The following is a 22,276-nucleotide window of genomic DNA, read 5'->3' as shown; positions in this document are numbered from 1 at the left end:
TGGCTGATGACTCATTTAAATCATTGCCAGTTCAGATTAGATTCACCACAGTCGCTTCATTCCCCCTAATGGGCATCAATCTTGGCCATTTCCGTTCAGGTTCTCTCAATCATAGATGAAAACCGTAATGGAAAAACAGCTACTGAAGTGAGACATTACAGCCCCCCCCCCCTTCCCCAGTGACATTCTGCTGTCTGATACTGAAAAGGTGGCGTTACATTTATTCAATCAGACACACGTTTGAACGTAAGCAAAACTAACAGCATACAGCCGGCACCCTCTTAAAGCTGCATGTCGCACAGCTAGCCGTTTATAGTGGGTAAATAGCTGCCAGAGCAAACACCGCACCCAGGGCGTGATAAATAAAACATACAGCGAATCAGTATGTTTTGCAGCTTGTGAATACCGCTAAGCACGAATAAAGCCATTATCTGCATTATTTGCAATTCCAGTTCGCTCCCTGCAGGCTTCTTTCTTCCTGAAAGCACAGTCACTCAGCTCAGATCAGTGTGGCTGCTGCGGTTATCAGAAGAGGAACTTTAATGAAGCAATCTTCTTTTCCCCCAACCGTGAAAGAGCCCCAAGACCAATTACTGTGCAGCCCAACAGCTGAGGTGACACCTCCTTCCTCTGTTCTCTTGTCTTATGCTCTGAAATGACATGGTTTGTTTTATAATCAGGCCTTTCACTGTTAAACAGCACAATGAATGCCGCAATTACAGCCCGGAAAGTTTATCCAGCTTCGAGGGAAATGGTTGAGTAGGTGAATTCATGCTTTGCGAGCCAAAAGGGAATTACACAATTTTATTCCCACAGAGGGGACAGCCCTGCGTGCTGAGGCTCAGTCAATCAGAGGAGCAGGATGTATTGAACTGAGGCAGAATATGTTGTAATAGAGAGCTTGAAGAAGCTGCCTTTTATTGAGGAAGTTTGCATTTGGTGAGGTTTAAAGCCAAGTAGTAAATAGAGCAGGGGATCCGTCTATTATGCTCAGCTTTCCTTTGCAATTCTGCAAAATGCCTGTGAGTTACGGCATATTTCACCGTAGTAAGCATTTCTCCTCTGCAGCATGTGTGCAGCTGAATGCTTCAAGGGTCTGACGCAGCGCAAATGATTGCCTCTAGCCAAGGATTTACTCATTAAAATACACAAAAATTACCATAAAACACACGGTTAGCATGAAGAAAGCACAACTCCAGCAGTCTTAACAGCCTCATTTATCTATCCAAGGAACATATTAAAGTTATCCATACAACATTGAAATTGCACGAGTTAAAGATTTGAAATCTGTTGAAATTTTAGTGCTATGACGAAAGTATTTGCCCCCTTAAAACTGTCTCCATGCTTTTGTTTTCCTCACACCTGTTTCTGGTTGTTAAACACATTTTAATTTCCCTCTAAACCTGATAACTGGTTGTGCCACCCCGAAGGCCGTAACTGTCATCAAGCATTTGTTATAATTGAGTGATTCATTTACGTTACTGTGGAAAAATTACCCGTTTAAGGTTATGCAACCACTTCTCAATAGGATTTACGTCTGAACTTTGATTAGGCCACTCCAAAACCATTTTAAAAAGGTATTCTGGGGTGGACTTGAAATTATTCAGGTCTTGAAGTAGCAAAGAAGCCCCAGATCACAGACTAGGACTGCAGCAATCAATTAGTTTAGTAATCAATTGGTATTTTTTTGATTAATCAATCTAAAAAGAGACACCCACACACGACTAGATCTGCAACTCATGATTATTTTTGCTCACTGATTAATCTGTTGACTATTTTTACAATTAACAGATTACTAGTCAGATAGTAAAAGGTGTTTCAATGGGAAATTTTCAACAACATTTGAACAGGTGAATCTAAAACGATGCCACTTGAGGACTTCTGAAGTAATTGTAGGATGTTTTCATCCTACAATTTAAAAAGTATAAATTGTTGTACAGTTTTGGCTTAATTGCTGAGTGTGTTCTAATTTCAGTAAATTGGATTTTTGTTTTAGACTCTGTATACTCCAGTTAATGATTATTCCATTACTAAATCAGTTGCTGATTATTTCAATAGTTGATTAATTACCATTAATCCAGTTAGTTGTTTCAGCCCTACATGCTACCATTACCATGTTTGCCAATAGGTATGATGTTGTTTTTCTAAAACACCATCCTTAATCAAAAAGTAACGGGGACAGACAACTGCCAAAAAGTTACATTTGTGACTCCTAAATTCAGTTCCCAAACTCTAAGGCAGAGGTCTTCAACCCTGGTCCTCAACACCCTGCATGTTTCAGACATGTCTCTGCTGCAGCACATCTAAATCAAATGATTGCATTACCCCCTTAGCAGCCATCAAGGGCTGCAGAGCCCTGCTAATCCTGCTAATCCCCAATTTAGATGTGAAGGGGCAGGGAAACACCTAAAACATGCAGTATAGTGGGTCCTGAGGACAAATTCAATTAAATTTTCAATTCAATTTTATTTTTAAACACCAATGCATGATACATTCAAATCCTCCAGACAGATTGGTCAGAAAGTTTCCTCTCTAAGGAAACCCAGCAGGTTGCATCAAGTCTCTCCAAGCAGCATTCACTCCTCCTGAAAGAGCGTAGAGCCACAGTGGACAGTCGTCTGCATTGTTGATGGCTTTGCAGCAATCCCTCATACTGAGCATGCATGAAGCGACAGTGGAGAGAAAAACCTCCAGCAGAACCAGAACCAGGCTCAGTGTGAACGCTCATCTGCCTCGACCCACCTGGGGCTTAGAGAAGACAGAGCAGAGACACAGAAAAGCACAGAAGCTCAAACATTGACCCTTTAATCCTGGAAATGTTCGTCAGGTGATAGAAAGCCGACTTTGTAATTGTGTTTAGATCCTTTTGGAGGTTCAGGTCAGAGGCATCATTACACCTAGATTTCAGGCAGTGGTTCTTAGCTGAAGCTGTGTGCTAACTCTTGATCGCTCCTCTATTGGTCCAGAAATTATTAATTCAGTTTTCTTTTTATTCACCTGTAGAACATTTTGGCACATCCGTGCAATTTCTTCTAAGCATTTACTCAACGCTTGAATGGGTTCATCATCACCTGGTGACATGATGATGTAGAGCTGTGTGTCGTCTGCATAGTTATGGTAGCTGATGATGTTTTTATGATCTGAGCTAGAGGGAGCATGTAAATGTTGAATAGGAGGGGACCCAGGATGGACGGTCATCTACCTCGACCCACTGGGGCTTAGAGAAGACAGAGCAGAGATACAGAAAGCACAGAAGCTCACATTGATCTAGGAATACTTTCTATGTTGTATGGTAATAGCGTATGACCAGTGTTGAAGACATCAGGTCTAATGAATCAGTAGGATTGTGAAACAGGCCTCTTTGTTCATTTTGGTCATATCTGAGTTTGTATGTCACTTTTGCCCAATCTCTTTGTTATTGTTGAATCATGAACGCTGACCTTAACCAAGATAAGAGGCACACAATCAAACAGGGGAATACAGATTTCACAGGGTAGGTGATCATCTTTGCAGTCAAGGCCATGTTGAGTTTATTTTTTTAATTAACTACATTTTTTGTGAGTTGCACTTACTAGTTAATGTGGTTGGCTTCGTCTGACATTAACATTTGTTTGTTGCTCTGAAACAGTTAAGTGTGACAAAAGAGCAAAAATAGATAAATATGTGAGGAGGCAGATACTTTTTCCAGGCACCATAGACCTAAATCATGATTAATGTGCACAGTAGATTTTTCTTATTTCTGCAGAAAGATGAAAGCAGTAACAACCTGCTTCTGTCAGTGAGTAATTACACACATTTTCTTTTCTACAGTAAAACAAGTTAGTATTTGTGCAGACATGTTAAATGGTTTACAGACCAGGGATCTCCAGGAAAAAAAAACAAAAAAAAAAAACAGATTGCCTCAGAGACAAAACTGCAGCGTCTTACAATTTATGAGCTAAATTAGCCACAAGCAGGATCTTAATATTTTACAGGCTTTCACTAAAGTCAACTCCACCATAATTACAAACAGCCTTCTCGGCCTCTCCGGTACTTCTGCAAAAGCAATCTGTGCAACCATTTGGTGTTGTGACCGAGGGAATGGACTTATTAACAAAAAGGTCAGTGATCAGAACAAGCTGAGCTGCCAGATCTGCTGTGCAGCGCTGTAACTTTTCCTCTGGCGCTGCATTAGCCTGAAGGTTTGCAGGTTTTTAAGCCGTCGTACAGAGAATGGCTGGACACTTGGGATGTTCTTCACGCATTGTTGTTTTAATCACATTACTAAAAACAGTAAGCTAAGAGCATAAATGTTTCAATCCCTACATGAAAAACAGGTAATTTCTCAACCTCTTTAGCAGGAGGACTGATTTGTGGCTGCAGAGGCGAATCCACTCAAGACTTTTCATATTTGCTAGTTTGCTGAAAAGACCATTTGCTCTCATGTCTTCCTCGGGTTATCGTTCTGCAGCTCTGAGCCTCTTGTTCGCCGTCTCCACGGACCCATCGGTAACGCCGTGGACAAATGTTTGCCAGAAGACTACCTCACAAACCAGACTGAGAATTCGATGACACGCATGAATCCAGGCAGGCAGCGCTCACTGTCACACAAACACCACAACGGAAACCTCGGTGGATCAATCAAAGGCAGGCGACGTGTGCCACATTCGTTCTGTAGGAGTAAACGTATTTATTTTCCGTTCAGGAGGAGAGTGTGTGAGGAGAAAAAAAAATAACATCTGGTTTATTGGAGAAGAAATGTGTTCAATCATGTAGGTGATTAGACAAATGGCACGGTTGGTAGCACTGTTTTGCAATAAAAGGATCCTGGTTTCAAACTCTAGCCTGGGATTTTTCTGCATGTTCTCCCTGTGCATGCGTGGGTTCTCTCCGGGTACTCCGGCTTCCTCCCACAGTTCAAAAACATGACTATTAGGTTAATTGGTTTCTCTATTGGTGAGTGTGCGTGCATGGTTGTCGTCTGTTAACTAGTGAGGAACTCAGACATAAGTCACCGGTTTGATTCATTTAATTAGAAAAATAATATATCTTTATAACTTTTTTTTTTTACGACTGATGTAACTTTCCGAGAGAGTTATAGTAAAAAAAAAAAAAACAAAAAACAAATTTGGATTTGGTATAAGAAAACCGGAGATTTTTTTTTTTTAATCAAATCGCACAGTCCTAGTTTTAAACAGATAAAAATAACGGAAATGAGTGAACAGCAAGTAATGGAAACTTTGCAAAACCAAGGTACAAACCATGAAGATGAAACAAACCAAGGTTCTCTGAATGAGTGGGTGGGTTTCCTGACCTACAGAAAACATCCATTCAGGTACAAATCTAACAGTCCTGTAAAGTGAAAGACTACGTTCAGCACAGCTTGTAAGAAATAAAATCAAAACTAGTCATTCAAATCATCAGGAATGTCCCGGGAAAAGTCGAGTTAAATACTGAAATATTTACTAAACGTGCATGTCTATTGCTCTGACTGGAAAGTCTTTGGTCTGAGGCATGCAACTCAATTTCCTTTACACAAAACATTACATAAAGAAAACAAGCGTATATTAATTAGGATTTTTACAATTTGTCAAGTATAAATTAAAGATTAAGTCGGGGCAGGGGAAATATTTCCGTGGGTTTTCTTCCCACATCCCAATCACACACACGTTTACTCGTCATGTTGAACCAACTCCACTTACAACACAGAGATCAACTTTAACAACCAGCGGTACTTCTGACGCTCACCCCGCTCCTCGCTGTCCTCTGCTCCCCACCCGTGCTCCCCCCTTCATGAATATTGATATCCCCACCCCCTGCTGTGCTTAATGGTAACGCTGTGAAAAATGATGCCGGCTGTGTCACTCACACATAATCCCCCAGGACCACGCCGAGAACTAATAAGCAGCCGTGACAGACAGAGATGATCCCATCAGAGCTGAAGGTCAGAACCTACAACAATGGACGGCCTCACGTCTCCGAGTCACGACGACGACGACGGAGATCAGAGATGCATATTCATGTCCCAGCTAAGAGTCGGCAAACATGTGATGCCTGCAGGACGTGGCTAAGCAGCGACCACTCGTTCGCGTTGCAACTGGAAATCTGCAGGAGCACAAGCAAGTGTGTCTTCATAACAAATGGCTCCTACACATTTTCATGCCACAACTGCAAACCTTCCCGTGTTCCCGGTCTTTTTAAGCCATGTTTAATTGTTTAAATAGAAAATAAATAAATAAAAATCAGCAGCAATTAGATGGATGGATGACAAACAGACGGCCAGATTAATGAGTGGATAGATATAGACAACATCCTAGAGAAGAAACATGTTCATTTCACTTTTCTCCACCTGTAACCAGACCTGAAAAATACGCAAATCACAATGTGTTATTTTCCCGGCTTATCCTGGCAGCGTATGAACCCTGGCAACACCTTTGTATTTCACAAGCACACACACACAAAAAAAAAAAAAAAAAAAAAAAAAAAAAAGGAGAAATTGGAAACAAAGAAGTCAGCCGAAGCTTCAAATCGGTCTGAAAACAATGCACCAAGTGGAGCTGCGAGGCAGGATTATTTTCACAATTTCCTTTTTTGGTTAATCTTGTAATCTATAAAATGTCAGACAAAAGTGAAAAGGCTGAAGGATTATTTAGTTTGCTGTCAGGGAGAAAATCCTCACATTTAAGCAGCTTCACGGGATCAAATGTAAACAGCTTTGGGGATGACAATTCTTTAATAGGTTCTGATAAAAATGGAAAACCTGAGAACAAACGGGATGAGATACTAATCATACATGTCGAAGCAAGAGCAGCGAATTAACAAACACAAAACCAAACAGATTCTTTTTTTCCTTATTAAACAAGGGTGCGTAATGAAATTAGTCATGCTGCTACAAAAATGTGACTCACCAGGAACAACAGCTAAAAAAAATAAAATAAAAAATAACAGAGCAATAGTCATGGATGGAGAAGCAGGAAAATATCAGTCAGGCTGAGCACGTGGAGACAATAACGTGATGGAAAATCTATGTTAAATTGTTAAAGTATGGCAGCTTAAATCGGTTATTAAGCAAGTACATTACTACATTAACGGATGGTGCAGAATAACTGTAATAAAAGACACAAATCGATGAATAAAAAAAAAAAAAAAAAAAATAACAGCCAGAGCAGTTTCAAACAGTTGATCCTAGAGAACTGAACTCAAAACGAAAACATCTGCCTGAAACAAAGCAGAACACATGGAGACAAACAGCACAGCGGACCGGGATAGTATTAGACCAGAAATTCCTTCCTCTGTGATTAAACCTCCTTCCACCAAAAAAAAAAACTCACCATAAACTTTGTCAATTTCAGCCTTTTTTTGTTAGAGTGCATCTCTATAGTTATGCTGCTATTGGCTCAGGCTGCTGGGGGACATCAGGGTCTATTTCTCTCACTCTGCTGAGTTCTCCTACTGCTCTCCAGTTCATATTTTTTGTTGTTATTTCAGCTTTTAACTATGTTTTCTGTCATTTTTCTCTTCATAGCAGATACACCTTGTCTGCTGTTCTGTTAGCTGTGACACCATCCAGGGGAAACAGATAATCCTGTATTACCATCTAACATAGAAAGTACTCCTGGATCAATGTGAGCTTCTGTGCTTTCTGTGTCTCTGCTCTGTCTTCTCTAACCCCCAGTCGGTAGAGGCAGATGACCGTTCACATTGAGCCTGGTTCTGCTGGAGGTTTTCCTCTCCACTGTCGCTTCATGCATGGTCATTATGAGGGATTGCTGCAAAGCAATCAACAATGCAGACGACTGTGCTTGAGGCTCCACGCCCTTTCAGGAGAAGTGAATGCTGCTTGTCAAGACGTGATGCAACCTGCTGGGTTTCTTTAGAGAGGAAACGTTTTGACCAATCTGGAAGATTTAATTGAATTTAACTTTGTAAAGTGCCTTGAGACGACATGTGTTGTGAATTAGCGCTTTATAAATTAAATAAAATTTAAATGCCACCGGTACACCAGTATCGGACTCCTGTGAGCTGTGACAGATGAGGGGAACCCTCTAAAAAGGGCTCATCTGTTGGTGAGGTGCTTAATGCGGACAGGTTTCTTTTATTTTGTTTCAAATCATCAAAAACGTCCATTCACATGTCGACAACAGGTTTGAACACAGCAGGAATTTAGCTAAATCATCCTGGAGAATTTCAAGCTGCAAATATCACCAAAAGGTGCTTTTAGGAAAGGCGCGGCTAATTTTAAACCAACTGTCTACATTTCTTGGAAAGTGTAGCCACTTTAATAAATGAAATGTGTAATTTAGATACGCATTTTTAAATTGATTTCTTCTGCCTCTGTTCCTGCTGCACACTAGTTTTAGCTATCCAAATCACGTCGCCAAATGTTTAGATGAAGAAGCAGTGAGTTCAGCACCTGCAGAAACTGCAGCTCCACTTCGTCAACATTACAACTAGGATCCAAAGAAAGAAATGACATGATAACATGCTATACAACATCCAGTAGCGACACCTTGCAATAACCCAAAAAATGCATACGATCACACCTTTATTATCATCCTGTAGCATTTTAACGCTCATCTGACTGCTTTAAATTCATCTTAATTCACTTGAGCTTTATAAATGGTACAACATTTTTTAAACAGCAGCTAAAAGCAACTAAAAATCACACAGCTATAAATAATTGAATATCAATATATATTGTGATGTAAATTTATTCAATAAAGGTGATTTGACATTTGCAATATACATCACAGTCTATGATTACAGCATCTGTCACTGACTGACGTTCTGGGTTTTATGTAATATTTTGCGTTTTATATTTAAAGCAAATATTTCTAAAAATGTTATATTGGAGGAGTTTTATAAACATGGCAAAATAATTGTCATAAGTCTGTACAGACATCTGTTGGGACCATTCTTTCTAGTCTTTGATGTTTATATTATGTTTATATTTTGTTTATATTGATATATCGACTGAAATTAAGAAATATATATCTTGATATAAATTTTGGCCATATCTCCCAACCCTACCTCAAATATAAAAATCAAAGCAGAAAATGTAATATTAACAATATTTTTAAAGCAAAGAAAGAAAAAAAAATAACTTTAAGGAAAGGCATCATCCATAATTAGCTGGATCAACACATCCTGCATACAAACGTTTAGACTTCTACCTCCGGCTCGGCACTACAGAGTTCTCTGATGAACACAATGATCACCTTACAGCCTGATTAGACAAACACACTATGAACTAAAACAAGTATATTACACTTTGACAAGCTCCCTTTTTCTTTTCTTTGCATATGAAATGTTTTTTTATATATTTGTACCAAATGTCTGTATGCCATGAACGCTGTAACCAAAGTCAATCACGGCCAAATAAAGATTAGCCTAATTCTGAAATCGATATCAGAGCTCTGCTGTGATTAGATTTCATAAATGACTTACTAGCTGCATAAACTTTCCCCCAGTCTTATCTATTTTCACTTCAGTTGCTGGTTTCCTCTTCTTTCAACAACAATACGCCGTTGAGAAAAACAAGAGGCTGAACTTGTTACCAAAGTGCACCACAACTTGCAGCCACATTGCATTTAGTCTTTCTAAATTGCTGTAGAAGGAAAACACTTGATCTCCATCTCAGGAGAAATGGATTATATTACTGGCACTGTTTAGTATCACCGAACAGCAGCTGCTTAATAAATACAAACCCTCACCCCCCCCCCCTTAAATCTGGATGATCTGAGCCAAGAACCTGTAATTTACCATCACATCTTTGCTGCTGAACATTACTCTGCTTCCTCCTCTCTGCAGGTAGAATGGGTGCACACCTGACCAACCGTGAGAAAACATGAAACAGTGGAGGTCAAACCAGAAAGGTATGTCGCCATTAACTATTTTTTTTATTTTATTATTTTTTTTTTAAACAAAGTGTCTGGATTGTAGCCTGAAAATGTCATCATCTGCGAATCAGCCTCGCATGCGATGAGCGCCGAGCTCTCACAGCAGCCACGGCTCTGCAGACGTACATGCAAGTGACACACAGTCACAGATAATAAGAGAGGAAACGTAAACCGGGAGGCGGCAAGGTGTATATTTTATGACAGAAGCATATCAAAGTGAGTAGAGGAGGATGGTGGAGCGATAGGATGTGAGATAAAGAAAACAGAAGCCAAGACGTTAGTCTACAACTGTGTTCAACGAGCTGCATAATCAAGGCTAAACACCGGGCAGTTTTCAAAGCCATCAGCGCCTCGAATTTGTAGTTTTTCAGTCTGCAGCATCAAAAATAAATAAATAAATGAAAAAATAAATAAGAATAGGGGTCTTCCTCTTAGTTTGCATGTCAACTGGGGAATTCGCTTGAAATGGTAAAAATTCAGCAACAAAAAGCGCCCTATTAGCAAGGGCTGCAGCAGTTAGGATGGCAAAGTTGACAATACAAAGACTTTGCTGGGCTGGTAGGGAGAGAAAAAAAAAAAAGCAATTTTATTGATTAATTCAAATTTGCAATTTATGAAGATTTTATTTTTTTTGGGGAAAAATAGATTTTCTTTGCTTATGCATTTATTGGGGAAGTTGTTTTGGTAATAGCATGCAATGTTGAATATATCTGTAAGAAAATATATTGTCAAAATACTCCAAAGAGGAAACTTTTTTAATCAGCGTTGCAGGTCAGGCAAAACAAACCAACCTCCCGACAGAGACTCTGCACATGCCCGCTTTGTGCCTCTGGTTTTCATTAGAGAAATCTGGTCACCCGGTAACATTGATGCTGCTTTTCCATCAGTGTTGTCCAATCTACCAAATATTCATTCTTTAAAAGAGCATCAGAAAACGTCTTTGAAGGCTGTTAGTGGAAACGATGGCTTCGATGAAAGTGGTTAAAGTCGCACGTCAGTAAAGATGACGGATAAGTGGTGTATCCAATGATTAGGCCCCTCGTTCTGAAATCCATCTCCAATAGAGCGATCCCAGACGGATGTCTGGAGCTCGGCGGAATGAAATCCATCTGGCAAGAGTCAGTTTATTAATATATAACAATGGCTTCTAACAACTAGAATGTTTCAACATTGCCACACTTTTTTACCTATATAATATTAACAACAATATGAATGGTTATTAGCCAGACTCATACCTGCTGTAAACTCTACCTATAAACCGTATATGGTAAATGGACTGAATTTCACAAAAAAGGTTAAAAAACAAAAACAACTGGACTTTTTAAAGTTTGAAGACGTTTTGCAAACCTATTGATTTAATTTCTTCCAATTTTCACCTCCATGCAGGTGATCACAACATCCCCAACGACTTCCCATTGCAAAAGGGTGAACCAGTTTTGGTTTAATTTGCATGTTATCTAAGCCATAACAATGCCTTTTTGGGCAATAATATAACGCTTGGAACTCCACACTACTCCAAACATTTTGAATTGAGAAAGCTTTCTGGATGGGAAGCGAAACGTCTTCAAACCTCGGGAAAAAAAGTCCAATTGTTTTTGTTTTTTTTACCTTTTTTTTGGAATGATCATGACCTGAATGACTGAGAATCTCCACCAGCATAAATAGACTGAACTTGTAAAGTGCTTTTCCAGTAGACTGAATCACACTCACTAACAAGCACACATTCATACACTGATACGCAGTTTGGTAGATAATTTAGGATTAAGTGCCTTGCCCAGGGGCACATCGACATGTGACAAGAGGAAGCTGGAATTGGAACCTTCCGATTTCAAGACAACTACTCAACCCATCAAGCTCCGGTCTCCCATATGGCAAAAATATCAGGCCATTAACAATAAAGATAAACTACACTTACATTACGTACTTTTTTTTTTTTTTTTTTTTTTTTGGAGTCTATTAACAATATTTACATTCTACTGACTGCAGAGCAGGAGGTGCTCTTGTCACATTTAGAATGATTTAGAAGGCCTGTCAAATGCAAAACTACTGAAAAAACAAAACATTAGCAATAAAGGGGGGGGGGGGGGGGGGGGGGGTCCACCTGCAGAACCATCCCTGTGCTTCGGGTCGTTTCTGTTGTCCCTTTAATGGACCTTTTCTTTTCATTCACACCAAAACTGCTACCTTTTCCTTGTCTATCTGAAGCAGTAAGGGTGTACTTCGTTTATACACGCATTATAAAAATGTGTGTTAAATAAAATTGAATTGAATTAAAAAGTGGGTTTGCCTCCACATGGAAGGGAAGAGAGTTGCAGCAGTGAGATGTTCTAATTGTCTTACTTGTTTTAGAGTTTATATAATCAACACTTTTTACCCAGAAACGTTCAGGAATCTCGCCACAGCATTACGTACCAGTCAAAAATGTTTAATACACAGACTTGTTTGTTGGCTGCACTTTATGTTCAACAAGGATTTATGTCCAGCCCAACAAGCTGGTTAAAAATCGCAATTATGGCTGAAACATATTGAAATTTACATTTGGTGGCAAAATTGCAACATTTTAGCTGTGTATTTTTGTTCTCTTGGAGGTTAGATGTTAAATCAGGTGGCGCTCTTACCAGGTTCCAATGGTTTTGACTGAACTGGGGAAGGAATCCTTCTCTTACTTTGCTCCATGGTCTTGGAATAATTTACAAAACTTGCTCCATTTAAATGATCTAATCCCATTGAATGAATTTAAAGCCATGTTAAAATGTCATGTAATTGAAAAATGTAACTGCCCTATGTGACCTGTCTTTTCCTCTATGTGAGATTTTATCTATGTTGTACTTCTGTTTGTATTTTAACTGGTGTGCCGTCTTGGCCAGGTCTCCCTCGAAAAAAAGATCTTAATCACAAGGGACTTCCTGGTTAAATAAAGGTTAGTTAAATAAAAAAAAAAATAAAAAAAAAAAATAAATAAAAAATCATACCAGAACCTAATAAAGACCAGGTAATTTCTTTCGTGCCTTGATGAATAAAACAAGAAAAAAAAGGTGCACTTTTTTATCTTAACTGCATATCCAGTAAAAGTAAAAACAGAGCCGCCTGCAAGGTTTTATCAGCTAATGCATTAAATAAAAGTTTATTTTCCCAGCAATAATCAGAGCAATATTCGCGCATCCAGCAAAAAAAAAAAAAAATGCGCTAAAAAGCGACATCATATGCTCCAACAGGTGTGGAAGCGCATGAAGCTGCCTGTGCTATGCACTTGGAAGTGTTTGACAGCGAGAATAATTGCGGTGTCAAATTCTCCAGGGCTCCCAGCGTGTTCCTGCTCTTCTGATGCGCGACGACTGCCAAGGTGACGAGCAAGCCTCCACAAAGCCGAGAGAGGGAGATAAAACCCGGCGTCGAGTGTAAACGGGCGCTCGTGGTTCTAGGCTAAGTGACGCCGCACTTTGTTACACAGATTTGATGCTTGGAAACGTTACAGGATACGTCATTGTGTTTGATTTACCCAAACGGCGGAGCATATGTAATGAGGAAATAATGGCATTAAATGCTGCCGAGTGTTAACACAGCGACTTTAAATGGAGAGCTGATGAAAAGGCATCAGGGTTTTATTGCCCTTATAGAGCTGGCAGCTTCTACCTGAGATGTTTCTCTGAATTAGATCATCAACAAGACTCTCTGTTCATTACAGGTTTTTATCAACAGCATGAAGAAGTCAAATTTACCCCCCTTATACTGTAGATATCTTCAGTTTTTGCTCTTTGGTCCCGTTCACGTTCTACAATAAACTACTTTTAGTGACTTAATACAAACTATAAAAAGCAGTTTTGAAATTATTTGAATCCTTAGGATAAAGAAAACTATCCAAACTAACCTGGCTCTGTGTAAAAATGTATCACCATCCTCGTTAAATCATGAATAAACAGATTAAACACACATTTTCATTGTGGAGTCATGAACTCACTTAAACAGAACCGGACTGACTATAATAATGAAGTAGACCCAAAAGATCTCAATAAATAACGCATTTTTGGCACCTTCTTCTGATTATTGATTACTGAGCCGATATGACATGTGAATTTCTCCAATGTGAGATCAATAAAGCCCATCTTATCTTATCTTATCTTTTATCATGTTCCAAAGTAAAGAAAGTCAGGAACAGGTGAGAAACAAAGTCATTTACATCCATCTACCGTAAAATGTTTACCAAGCAATCTCTAAGGGCTGCGGGAGTCCAGAACCACACTGAGAGCCAATATCCCCACATGAAGCAGCGATGAACGTTTTTCAGGATTAATTACGCCAAGAGCAAATTAATTACTCCTCCAGGAGATCACAAAAGAGCATCTAAAGTGCTGCATTTCACTCGTCTCAGTTAAGGTCAGAGTCCATGATTCAATAAAGAAGGACACTGGCATCCACTGGATAGTGCCATGGTTAAAAGTGCTGCAGAACAAACAAATAAAAAAAAAATAAATAGAAAAATATCTCACATTTATCAAAAAAAAAAAAAAAGCAACTAAGAATTTGTGGTATTCTGTGGACTGATGGCGTAAAACTGACAGCATTTAAGAAAACAAGATCATAATGACAAATCCTGGGGGAGAATGTCTGGCCATCAGTTCATGGCCTTGATTTTAAGAGCCTTTGGGTGATACAGCAAAGAGTCAAAGCACACAAGCAAGTTCGCCTCTGAATGGCAAAAATAGAAAAAGAAAAAAAGAAGATTCACCTCCGAAAAGAAAAGCTAAACGTAAAAACAAACATTAGATTGGCCTAGTCAAAGTCTGTACTGTAATCCAATTGAGATGTCGTGGCTTGCCATATGGTGTTTATTCGGGTATGTGACAGTGATCCAGAGCAAGGCAAGGCAAATTTATTTATATAGCACAATTCAGTACAGAGACAATGCAAAGTGCTTTACATGATTAAAATATAGGAATAAAAGCAAGTAATGTGTTTTTAATCTCGATTTAAAAAGGAACTCAGGCGGCTTTCTGCACTTTTACAGTTTTCTGGAAGTTTGTTCCAGATAAGTGGAGCATAGGAACTAAATGCTGCTTCTCCTTGTTTAGTTCGAGCAGGAAACTAAAGCAGAGAAGCACAATAATGGCAATATTATATAAACATCTGCCTAGAGTTGCCCCCCCCCCTCACAATGAGGCCAAATTAAAACGGTTCTGCAGGGAAGCCAAAACCAAAGGTTCCTCCACAGCAACCTAAAAGATTCATTACTAGTTATTGCAAATCTCTGATGGCGGCTGTCAAGGGTGTTACTACCAGTTATTAGGTTAAGGGGGGCAATTACTTTTTTTTTTTTTTTTCACACAAAGGGCAAGGTAGGCATTTACTCTGGTTATCTTGGTCTAATTAAAATTTGATGATTTGTTTGGAGATGCTTCAAAACGTCTGGGTCCGCAGCGTCACATTGGTCGATTCTCCAGAGGGTTGCCAGCAGACGTGCGTCTCCATTTGTCACAGTAAATGAAACGAATAACCTTTTCAGGCTAACCTAACTGCGAGCATGTGGCGCACAGGCCTCGGCGGTCTGCTCTCGTTCATGCGAGCGTGTAAAATAAGCCGTGAAAACGCGTGCGTGTGATTTTTGTTTTGTTTTTAAATGCGTCTGACCCCTGTAGCCGTTAATCGATTTTAAGGAAAACATCACAGAAGAGACATCATTAGGTCCTGGAAGCATTTTTAGAGCACAGAAAGGGAACACACGCAGAAAAAAAAAAAAAAAAGGAGGATAATCCCAAAGAAGCTTAATTGTTTCCCAGGCAACTAGCTCCCCCACCAAGACGACGACTCTGAAATATCCGACGGCTATTATTTTACTTTCAAATTACTTACTTATGTCCTCCAGCTAAATCCTTCATGTGAGCCTACCTGGGTTTTTCTAGCGAGGTGGAAAGAGGGGTGGTGTTTGGGGGGGGGAGGGTCTGATAAAGATTACAGAGTCCTTGAGGAAAGCCACATCTCCTCCAGCAGAATAACAAATCTGGGCCGTGAGCTCAAATGAAAAGGTTAGCTGGATGTTTATGGTTAATGATGGCGGGGGTTCCGACGAGAGCCGGCAGGGGTGATTAATTCAATGCAATAAACAAGGCCGTCTAGGGTGTAGTCATTTCAAACCGCCTGATGAGTCACGCAAAGCCGTTTTCCTTAATCATTTTAAGCAGGTGCCCGTGAATTCAGACACTGGGAAGAAGAAGAAGAAGAAGGAGGAAAAAAAATCTCCATCTCCCACAAGTGTCCTCAACAGAGATCAGCCTCCATTTTCCATCTTAATTTGCAGCAGAGCGCAGACGCAGGGAAGTAATTGTTCTGCACTAAACGCAGCTACAACCGGCGGCGGCGCGTCTGTCTGTGTTATTAAGGTTAATACAGGCCGGCTCCAGAGATATGCCTTCATGGCGATGAAGCATGCGGTCAGCCGCGGCGCTCGGCCACCTCTCTTCCTTCAAAAGGGCTCACAGCCGCGGCGCTCTCACACAATAACCATTGTCTGTGGTAACCCCCCCCCCCTCCTCTCCTGCACATCGAGGTGTTGGTTGAAGAGGGGGGGGGGGGGGGAAATCACACGGGAATCAAAACAGGTTTTAAAGTCCCACTGCCGCTCGTTTTCCACCATTTCGCCTGATCCAAAACGCAAACCTGCAGGGTTCCTGTGTGTTTTCCCCAAGTCTAAATGAATATTTCTACTCTGCTCAAGCTTTAAACAGCACACCTGCTACAAAAAAAAAAAATAAATAAAGCTGCTACTGGGAGGAAGAGGATGGATGGAGACAACTTGCATGCAAACAGAACAAAAAAAAAAAAAAACGAATCAAGCCGGGTAAAAATGTATATCCAGACCTAGAAAACACATTCCAGACTTCTCCAGATTGTGTAGGATCGCTTTGTGCCGCAACAACCATGCAAGAATGGGCTGCAGCCGCTTTCTTTTTTCACCTGAGATCACACTCCCAACAACGCGCACACACACACACGCATCAGCAGAACAGGAACACAGACGAAAACAAGAGCATTGCAGCGGAGCCGCCAAACGAGCACGTTTCTGCAAACAGCTGCTCCGTGCACCGACTTCACGTTAAACAAATAAAAGCAAGAAACTCCTTACCTGCAGTTGGGAGGCGGGTCTAATGTTATTTCTGCCAGTTCTTTCTGGATCCTGGAAAGCAAAGATTTTCTCTTTTAAATGTTACGTTTAACGCACACACACACAAAACAAAACAAAAAAAAGACACCTTTTAAATATTCAACCTCATCCTTTGAACGTACGGCACAGAATAAATGCTACGAATAATGTTTATTCATGAGTCCAGATGAATTATACATCAATGATCTTAGTGTTGTCTGACTGCACGGAAAGAAATAGGAGGAGGAGGGGAGAAAGTGCTGTAAACACAATGTGACAGACAAAAAAAAAAAAAAAAAAAAAGAAGAGCAACTGAGAGCAAACGCTGCTTTTTTATCCATTAATAACACCTTTGTTGGTCTTGTGCTGAAGGCGGCGCCGCGGCTCGCAGGAGAAGCGCAGAGAAAAAGGGAGATGTTCACACAGCATCAGCCCCCTTTTATAAGAAAAGACTGCATGTCCTCGGCAGACTCCTCGCCCCGGCTGGTTGCATAACTCTCATCATCGGTCTTATTTTGGGAAAGACTGCTAAGACTGTGGCGGAGTCAGAGTTGAGCGCTGCGGAGCGTGAGGCGTAGCCGCTAAAACAAGCGGCCGGGAATGGGAGGTGGGGGGGGGTATCGCTCTCAAATGACGGCAGTGACACTTCAGAGCCGCGGCGTCAGGCTGGATGTCTGAAAACGACAGCGCCCGTGGGACCGGAGTCTTTTTATGCAACGTTGCACCCCCGGGGCACGAGGAGGCAGAGCTTTGGTGTAGCAAACAGCTCCTGTGTGTGACTAAGCCAAGGTTGGGGTTCTTTTTATTTATTTATCTTTAGGTCTGCTCAGCTTACCTCTTGGCACTGGTTGAAAGTTTAGCAGCGGTTTTACTCGAGATCTTGGTCTCCTTCTTCTTGGGCTGTGCCTGCTCTCGCTCCTGCTCAGGCGGTACCGTTTCCCTTTGTTCGATGTCCGAGCTGCCCCCGCTCGTGCTGGGGCTGTCGTCCGGTCTCTGCACTTCGCTGGACATTGTGGGCCCTAAAAAATAAAATTTAATTAAAAAAAAAAAACATTTTAAAAGAGCTCAGCACTAAAGTCACAACTGTGGACGAGGTCGAAAAACCCCCAGCATGTTTCTGATCGAGCTCCAGACGATCGCCCTGATCAACTGGACCTTAATCTGGAGGTGAATGAGAGTCAGAGGTTTCCAAATGTAAGAAAAATGCCGTGAATATCTGAGTTAACAGGGAAAACATTTGAGATGCAAACAGCTGGGTTTAAAGTTAACAGGCGGCAGTCCTCTCATCATCACATTTAGGGATGAGACACAGTGCGGAGCAGCCTTGACTCTAATTGACCTTAATTGGATGACTCTACGGGCCTAGAATTAAGGCTAATAAAAGGTCCCTGCTGCTGCAGCAGTTTTTCCTCTTCTTCCTTCCTTCCTTTCAATTTAAATGTTTTATTTATATAGCGCCAAATCATGAAACATGTCATCTCAAGGCACTTTACAAAGTCAAGTTCAATCATATTATACAGATTGGTCAAAAATTTCCTATCTAAGGAAACCCAGCAGATTGCAGTCTCAACAAGCAGCATTCACTCCTCCTGAAGAAGCGTGGAGCTACAGGGAGAGTCGTCTGCATTGTCCATGGCTTTGCAGCAATCCCTCATACTGAGCAACCATAAAGCGACAGTGGGAAGAAAAACTCCCCATTAACGGGAAGGAAAACCTCCAGCAGAACCAGGCTCAGTATGAACGGTTATCTGCCTCGACCGACTGGGGTTACAGAAGACAGAGCAGAAGACCTTTAAAAAGACATTTTTGATAAACTGTGAAATATATAAATCTGCCAACTAAATCCACTAATAAAAACAGCTCTTTCAGCTAAAGCAAATATCCTAGATGAGTTTTCCCTTTTCTCCCCTCCAGCAGCTCCCTAAGTGACATCCTCTGTCCAACATAACCTCTCCCCTCCACATGTTCAAACCATCTCCAGCTTTCTCTTGAAAACCAATCAAGCTGCCGCCCGTCTCATCTGGACGCCTTTGGACTCCGCTTCCCGTCCGTCAGTCAGTCGCCTTGTTTCTGAAATAAACATCGCACCAGGTCCCACTACCATCTTGGAAATGTTCCCTTTTACTCCCGTAGCAAGGTCTCTGCTAGCAGCCACCGCTTCGGAGGGTCGACCCCCGGGTTCATGAAGCCTCACTGCCGCGCTCGTCTTCACATCATTCGTATAAACTAATCATAATCACTTGAGGACGAAAGCGAGACTTAATAATAAACACAGAATCCAGAAGATAAACAATCCCCAGCAATTTGTGAAACATCTTTTCTTTTCCCTGAAGAGCATTTCATGGAAAGGTATGGGCTACGGGTCAAAAAAAAAAAAAAAAAGGAGGCTACAGAGCTCTAGAGATGTATCAGACGTCGCTTCAACCCTCTGGTCAAACTGAACAGGTTAACATTTCGACAAGGAGATATTGCACAGCTTTTAAAAGGAATCTGAACTCTTGATACTTCCATCACTGAAGCTATAAACACCGATTACAGCTTCTTTACAGAACGGCGTGTGATTTGCAAGCTCTTTTTTTTGACAAATTCAACAAACATTTGTTTAATTACAAGCCATATTTTAAAAGATATCAGTACAGAACTGCTATTTTCCTCTCTCCCATGTTTCAAATTATAGCTTCAAAGCAGAACCACAACTAATGCGGTCTAAATGGCAAAAAACAAACAAAGCAACAACAAAAAACAACAACACTGACAACCCATTTTTGTGTCTCCACAGATTAAATAAAGCAGATCTTCTGTAATCTATAATGATCCAGTTCAGGTCTGGCCAGTCTAAATAATCTGGACCCCATCTATAAAGGTGTTGTATAAGGGGGGAAAATAAATAAACAGTCCATTGTGTTTTTACAAACAGAATAAACAAAATTGTATTTAAAAACCATCCATGAACAGTGTTCAATAACTTCATCCAGGTTCAGTCAGCCTAAATATTGTGATTTTTTTTTTACACATTTATTTTGGCTTTTGTGCCAAATAAAAGCACCAAAATGGTTCCAGAATTCAAGAACAACAGCAATAAAATCCTCCTTTTGTCTCATTTATAAAACAGAGTGAATCATTTACTAATTAAAACCTATTTAAGATCTGATAACAGGAGGTTTTAGTGGCAAAAAAAACTGTGAAATAGCGATTTCTTTGCGTTTTAACGACTAAAACAAACCTTATACGAATCAAAAAACTGCCTCTCTAATTAGTGTTGACTAATCTAGTCCATGTTTGACTAGTTAAATAATCTGGACCCCATCTAAGGTGTTGTATAAGGCAAACGAATAAAAACAGTCCATTGTGTTTTTAAAAACAGAATAAACAAAGTTGTATTTAAAAACGATCGTGAACAGTGTTCAATAACTTCATCCAGGTTCAGTCAGCCTGAATATTGTGATTTTTACACATTTATTTTGACTTTGATGCCAAGGAAAAGCATTGAAATAGATCTAGAATTCAATAAAAACAGCAATTAAATCCTCCTTTTGTCTCATTTAAAAAACAGTGTGAATAATTTACTCATTAAAACCTATTTAAAATCTGCTAACAGGAGGATTTAGTGACAAAAAACAGTGAAATAGCCATTTTTCTGCGTTTTAACGACTAAAACAAACCTTATATGAATAAAAAAACTGCGTCTCTAATTAGTGTTGACTAATCTAGTCCATGTTTGACTAGTTAAAGTGTGAGAGAGCGGATGAAAGGTGGCCCAGAGTCCCTAAAAGCGGTGAAAATGTCCCTTTAATCGGAAGCTAACTTCACCGCCGCGGCGTTAATGGGGATGAAGCCCACACAATAGGGGGTCGACCGGGGGGGACTGCTGCCGAGCGGCTCCACAAAAGCGACCGTAAACATTATTGGGAGCTAGCTAACGTTACGAGGCCAGGGGGGGGGGAGGCAGGGGGGGTGCGGAAAGTAGGGTTACCGCTGCGGGCTGTGTGTGAATTATCAGAGAAGATGGGCAGGCCTGCTTTGTTTTTACAACTAATTCAACGCGACGCGCTGAAGGAGGCGTTTCTGTCGGACGGAGGTGCTGGAGGAGGACGGCGAGCGGCAGCGGAGCTCCAGGAGAGCCCCCGCACGGAGCATTGACGAGCAGTGACCCTGCCTCGGCACAAAGGGAGACTCTTCCCACCACCTCTCCCGTCCTCTCCTCCCTCCTCCTCCTCCTTCTTCACTGGAAAAAAACCCCGACACTTTTCTTTCTCTTTACCCTACTTCCCCCCCTCCTCCTCCTCCTCCTCCTCCTACCACCACCACCGCCGCCGCCGCCCCTCAAATACCAAAAACGCGGCTTGTCGAGCTCACCTCGCCGGCTGGCCGTCGATGCTGCAATTCGGCGTCGTAATCCCCAAGGTACCGAGAAAAGTGTATCCTCGCACGGCCGTCGTCTCGCTCGCTCCCGTGTCCTTGCTATTTAACTGGAGGTAGCAGCGGCAGGAAAGCGATTACAGCGACGCGAGGCAGCCCCGGACCGCCTCCAGGCGCGCTCCCGATATGCGCGCGCCTCCTGTGCACGTGGGCTGCGATGGCGAGAGGGGAAGCGGCCCGCGTGAGGTGATTAAGACCTCATGAATTACTCCCCAAAAATAATACAAATCCGTCTCCTGAGTGCAGTGGCGCTTCTCTTCAGATGCTGGTAACCCCGTTTTTTTTTTTTAATACAAATCAGTTTAACACCCTTAGATTTATTCAATTAAACGTGGAAACCAAAGTAAGGAGCTTCTAAGTCTTTTATTCGCTTATAAATATAATAAATGCTATTTCTTTTCCCAACAGGTCAAGAGTAGGTTTAGCACCTCTTAATCTCCTTTATTGGGCGCAAAGGGGGGAAAAATGGCTCCTAGGATTGTAAAGGTTGCTGAAGCTGACCTAAGGATGCCCTCAGGTTGCTTCACAATCTTTATTTTTGATACATGTCCTCGTTTTAAACAAGCACGGGGCGATCGTTGAGAAGAACAACTGGCTTTTGACAAGTAGAAACCTTCAGTAGACTCACTGCAACCTTTACAGTCTAATGAGCCATTTTGCCTACAGTCCACTTGAATTAAACTCGTTCAGAGCCGCAAATGTTGCCTGGCCTTTTGAAAAAAGACAAGTTATAATTTTTGATAAAGATCTACTGTTGGAAATATGTTGCCATCATTAAAGAAATGCCCTTTTATGTCTATTTTGGCTGCACAGTGTCGCAGTGGTCCTGGGTTTGAGTCCACCC

At 41.1% G+C, this 22,276-nt stretch overlaps 1 protein-coding gene across 1 annotated transcript in view; it reads right to left on the bottom strand.

Annotated features, from left to right (window-relative positions):
* Positions 1–21,564, bottom strand: part of LOC105936748 (ubiquitin-conjugating enzyme E2 E2) — a 54,008-nt gene extending 32,444 nt beyond the window's left edge. Inside the window, exons 1-3 of the mRNA XM_012877715.3 lie at positions 21,370–21,564; positions 17,849–18,032; positions 16,996–17,046 (exon numbers count right to left, since the gene is read on the bottom strand). Coding sequence (XP_012733169.1) covers positions 16,996–17,046; positions 17,849–18,024 — 227 coding nt within the window. The 5' untranslated portion in view covers positions 18,025–18,032; positions 21,370–21,564. The remainder of the gene's footprint in view (positions 1–16,995; positions 17,047–17,848; positions 18,033–21,369) is intronic.
* Positions 21,565–22,276: the final 712 nt, after the last annotated feature.

This window comes from Fundulus heteroclitus, chromosome 3 (genome assembly GCF_011125445.2).
Source record: "Fundulus heteroclitus isolate FHET01 chromosome 3, MU-UCD_Fhet_4.1, whole genome shotgun sequence".
NCBI classification, from domain to species: Eukaryota; Metazoa; Chordata; class Actinopteri; order Cyprinodontiformes; family Fundulidae; genus Fundulus; species Fundulus heteroclitus.
The sequence above is the reverse complement of the archived record's forward strand: the minus strand, read 5'-3'. Positions and strand labels throughout refer to the sequence as shown.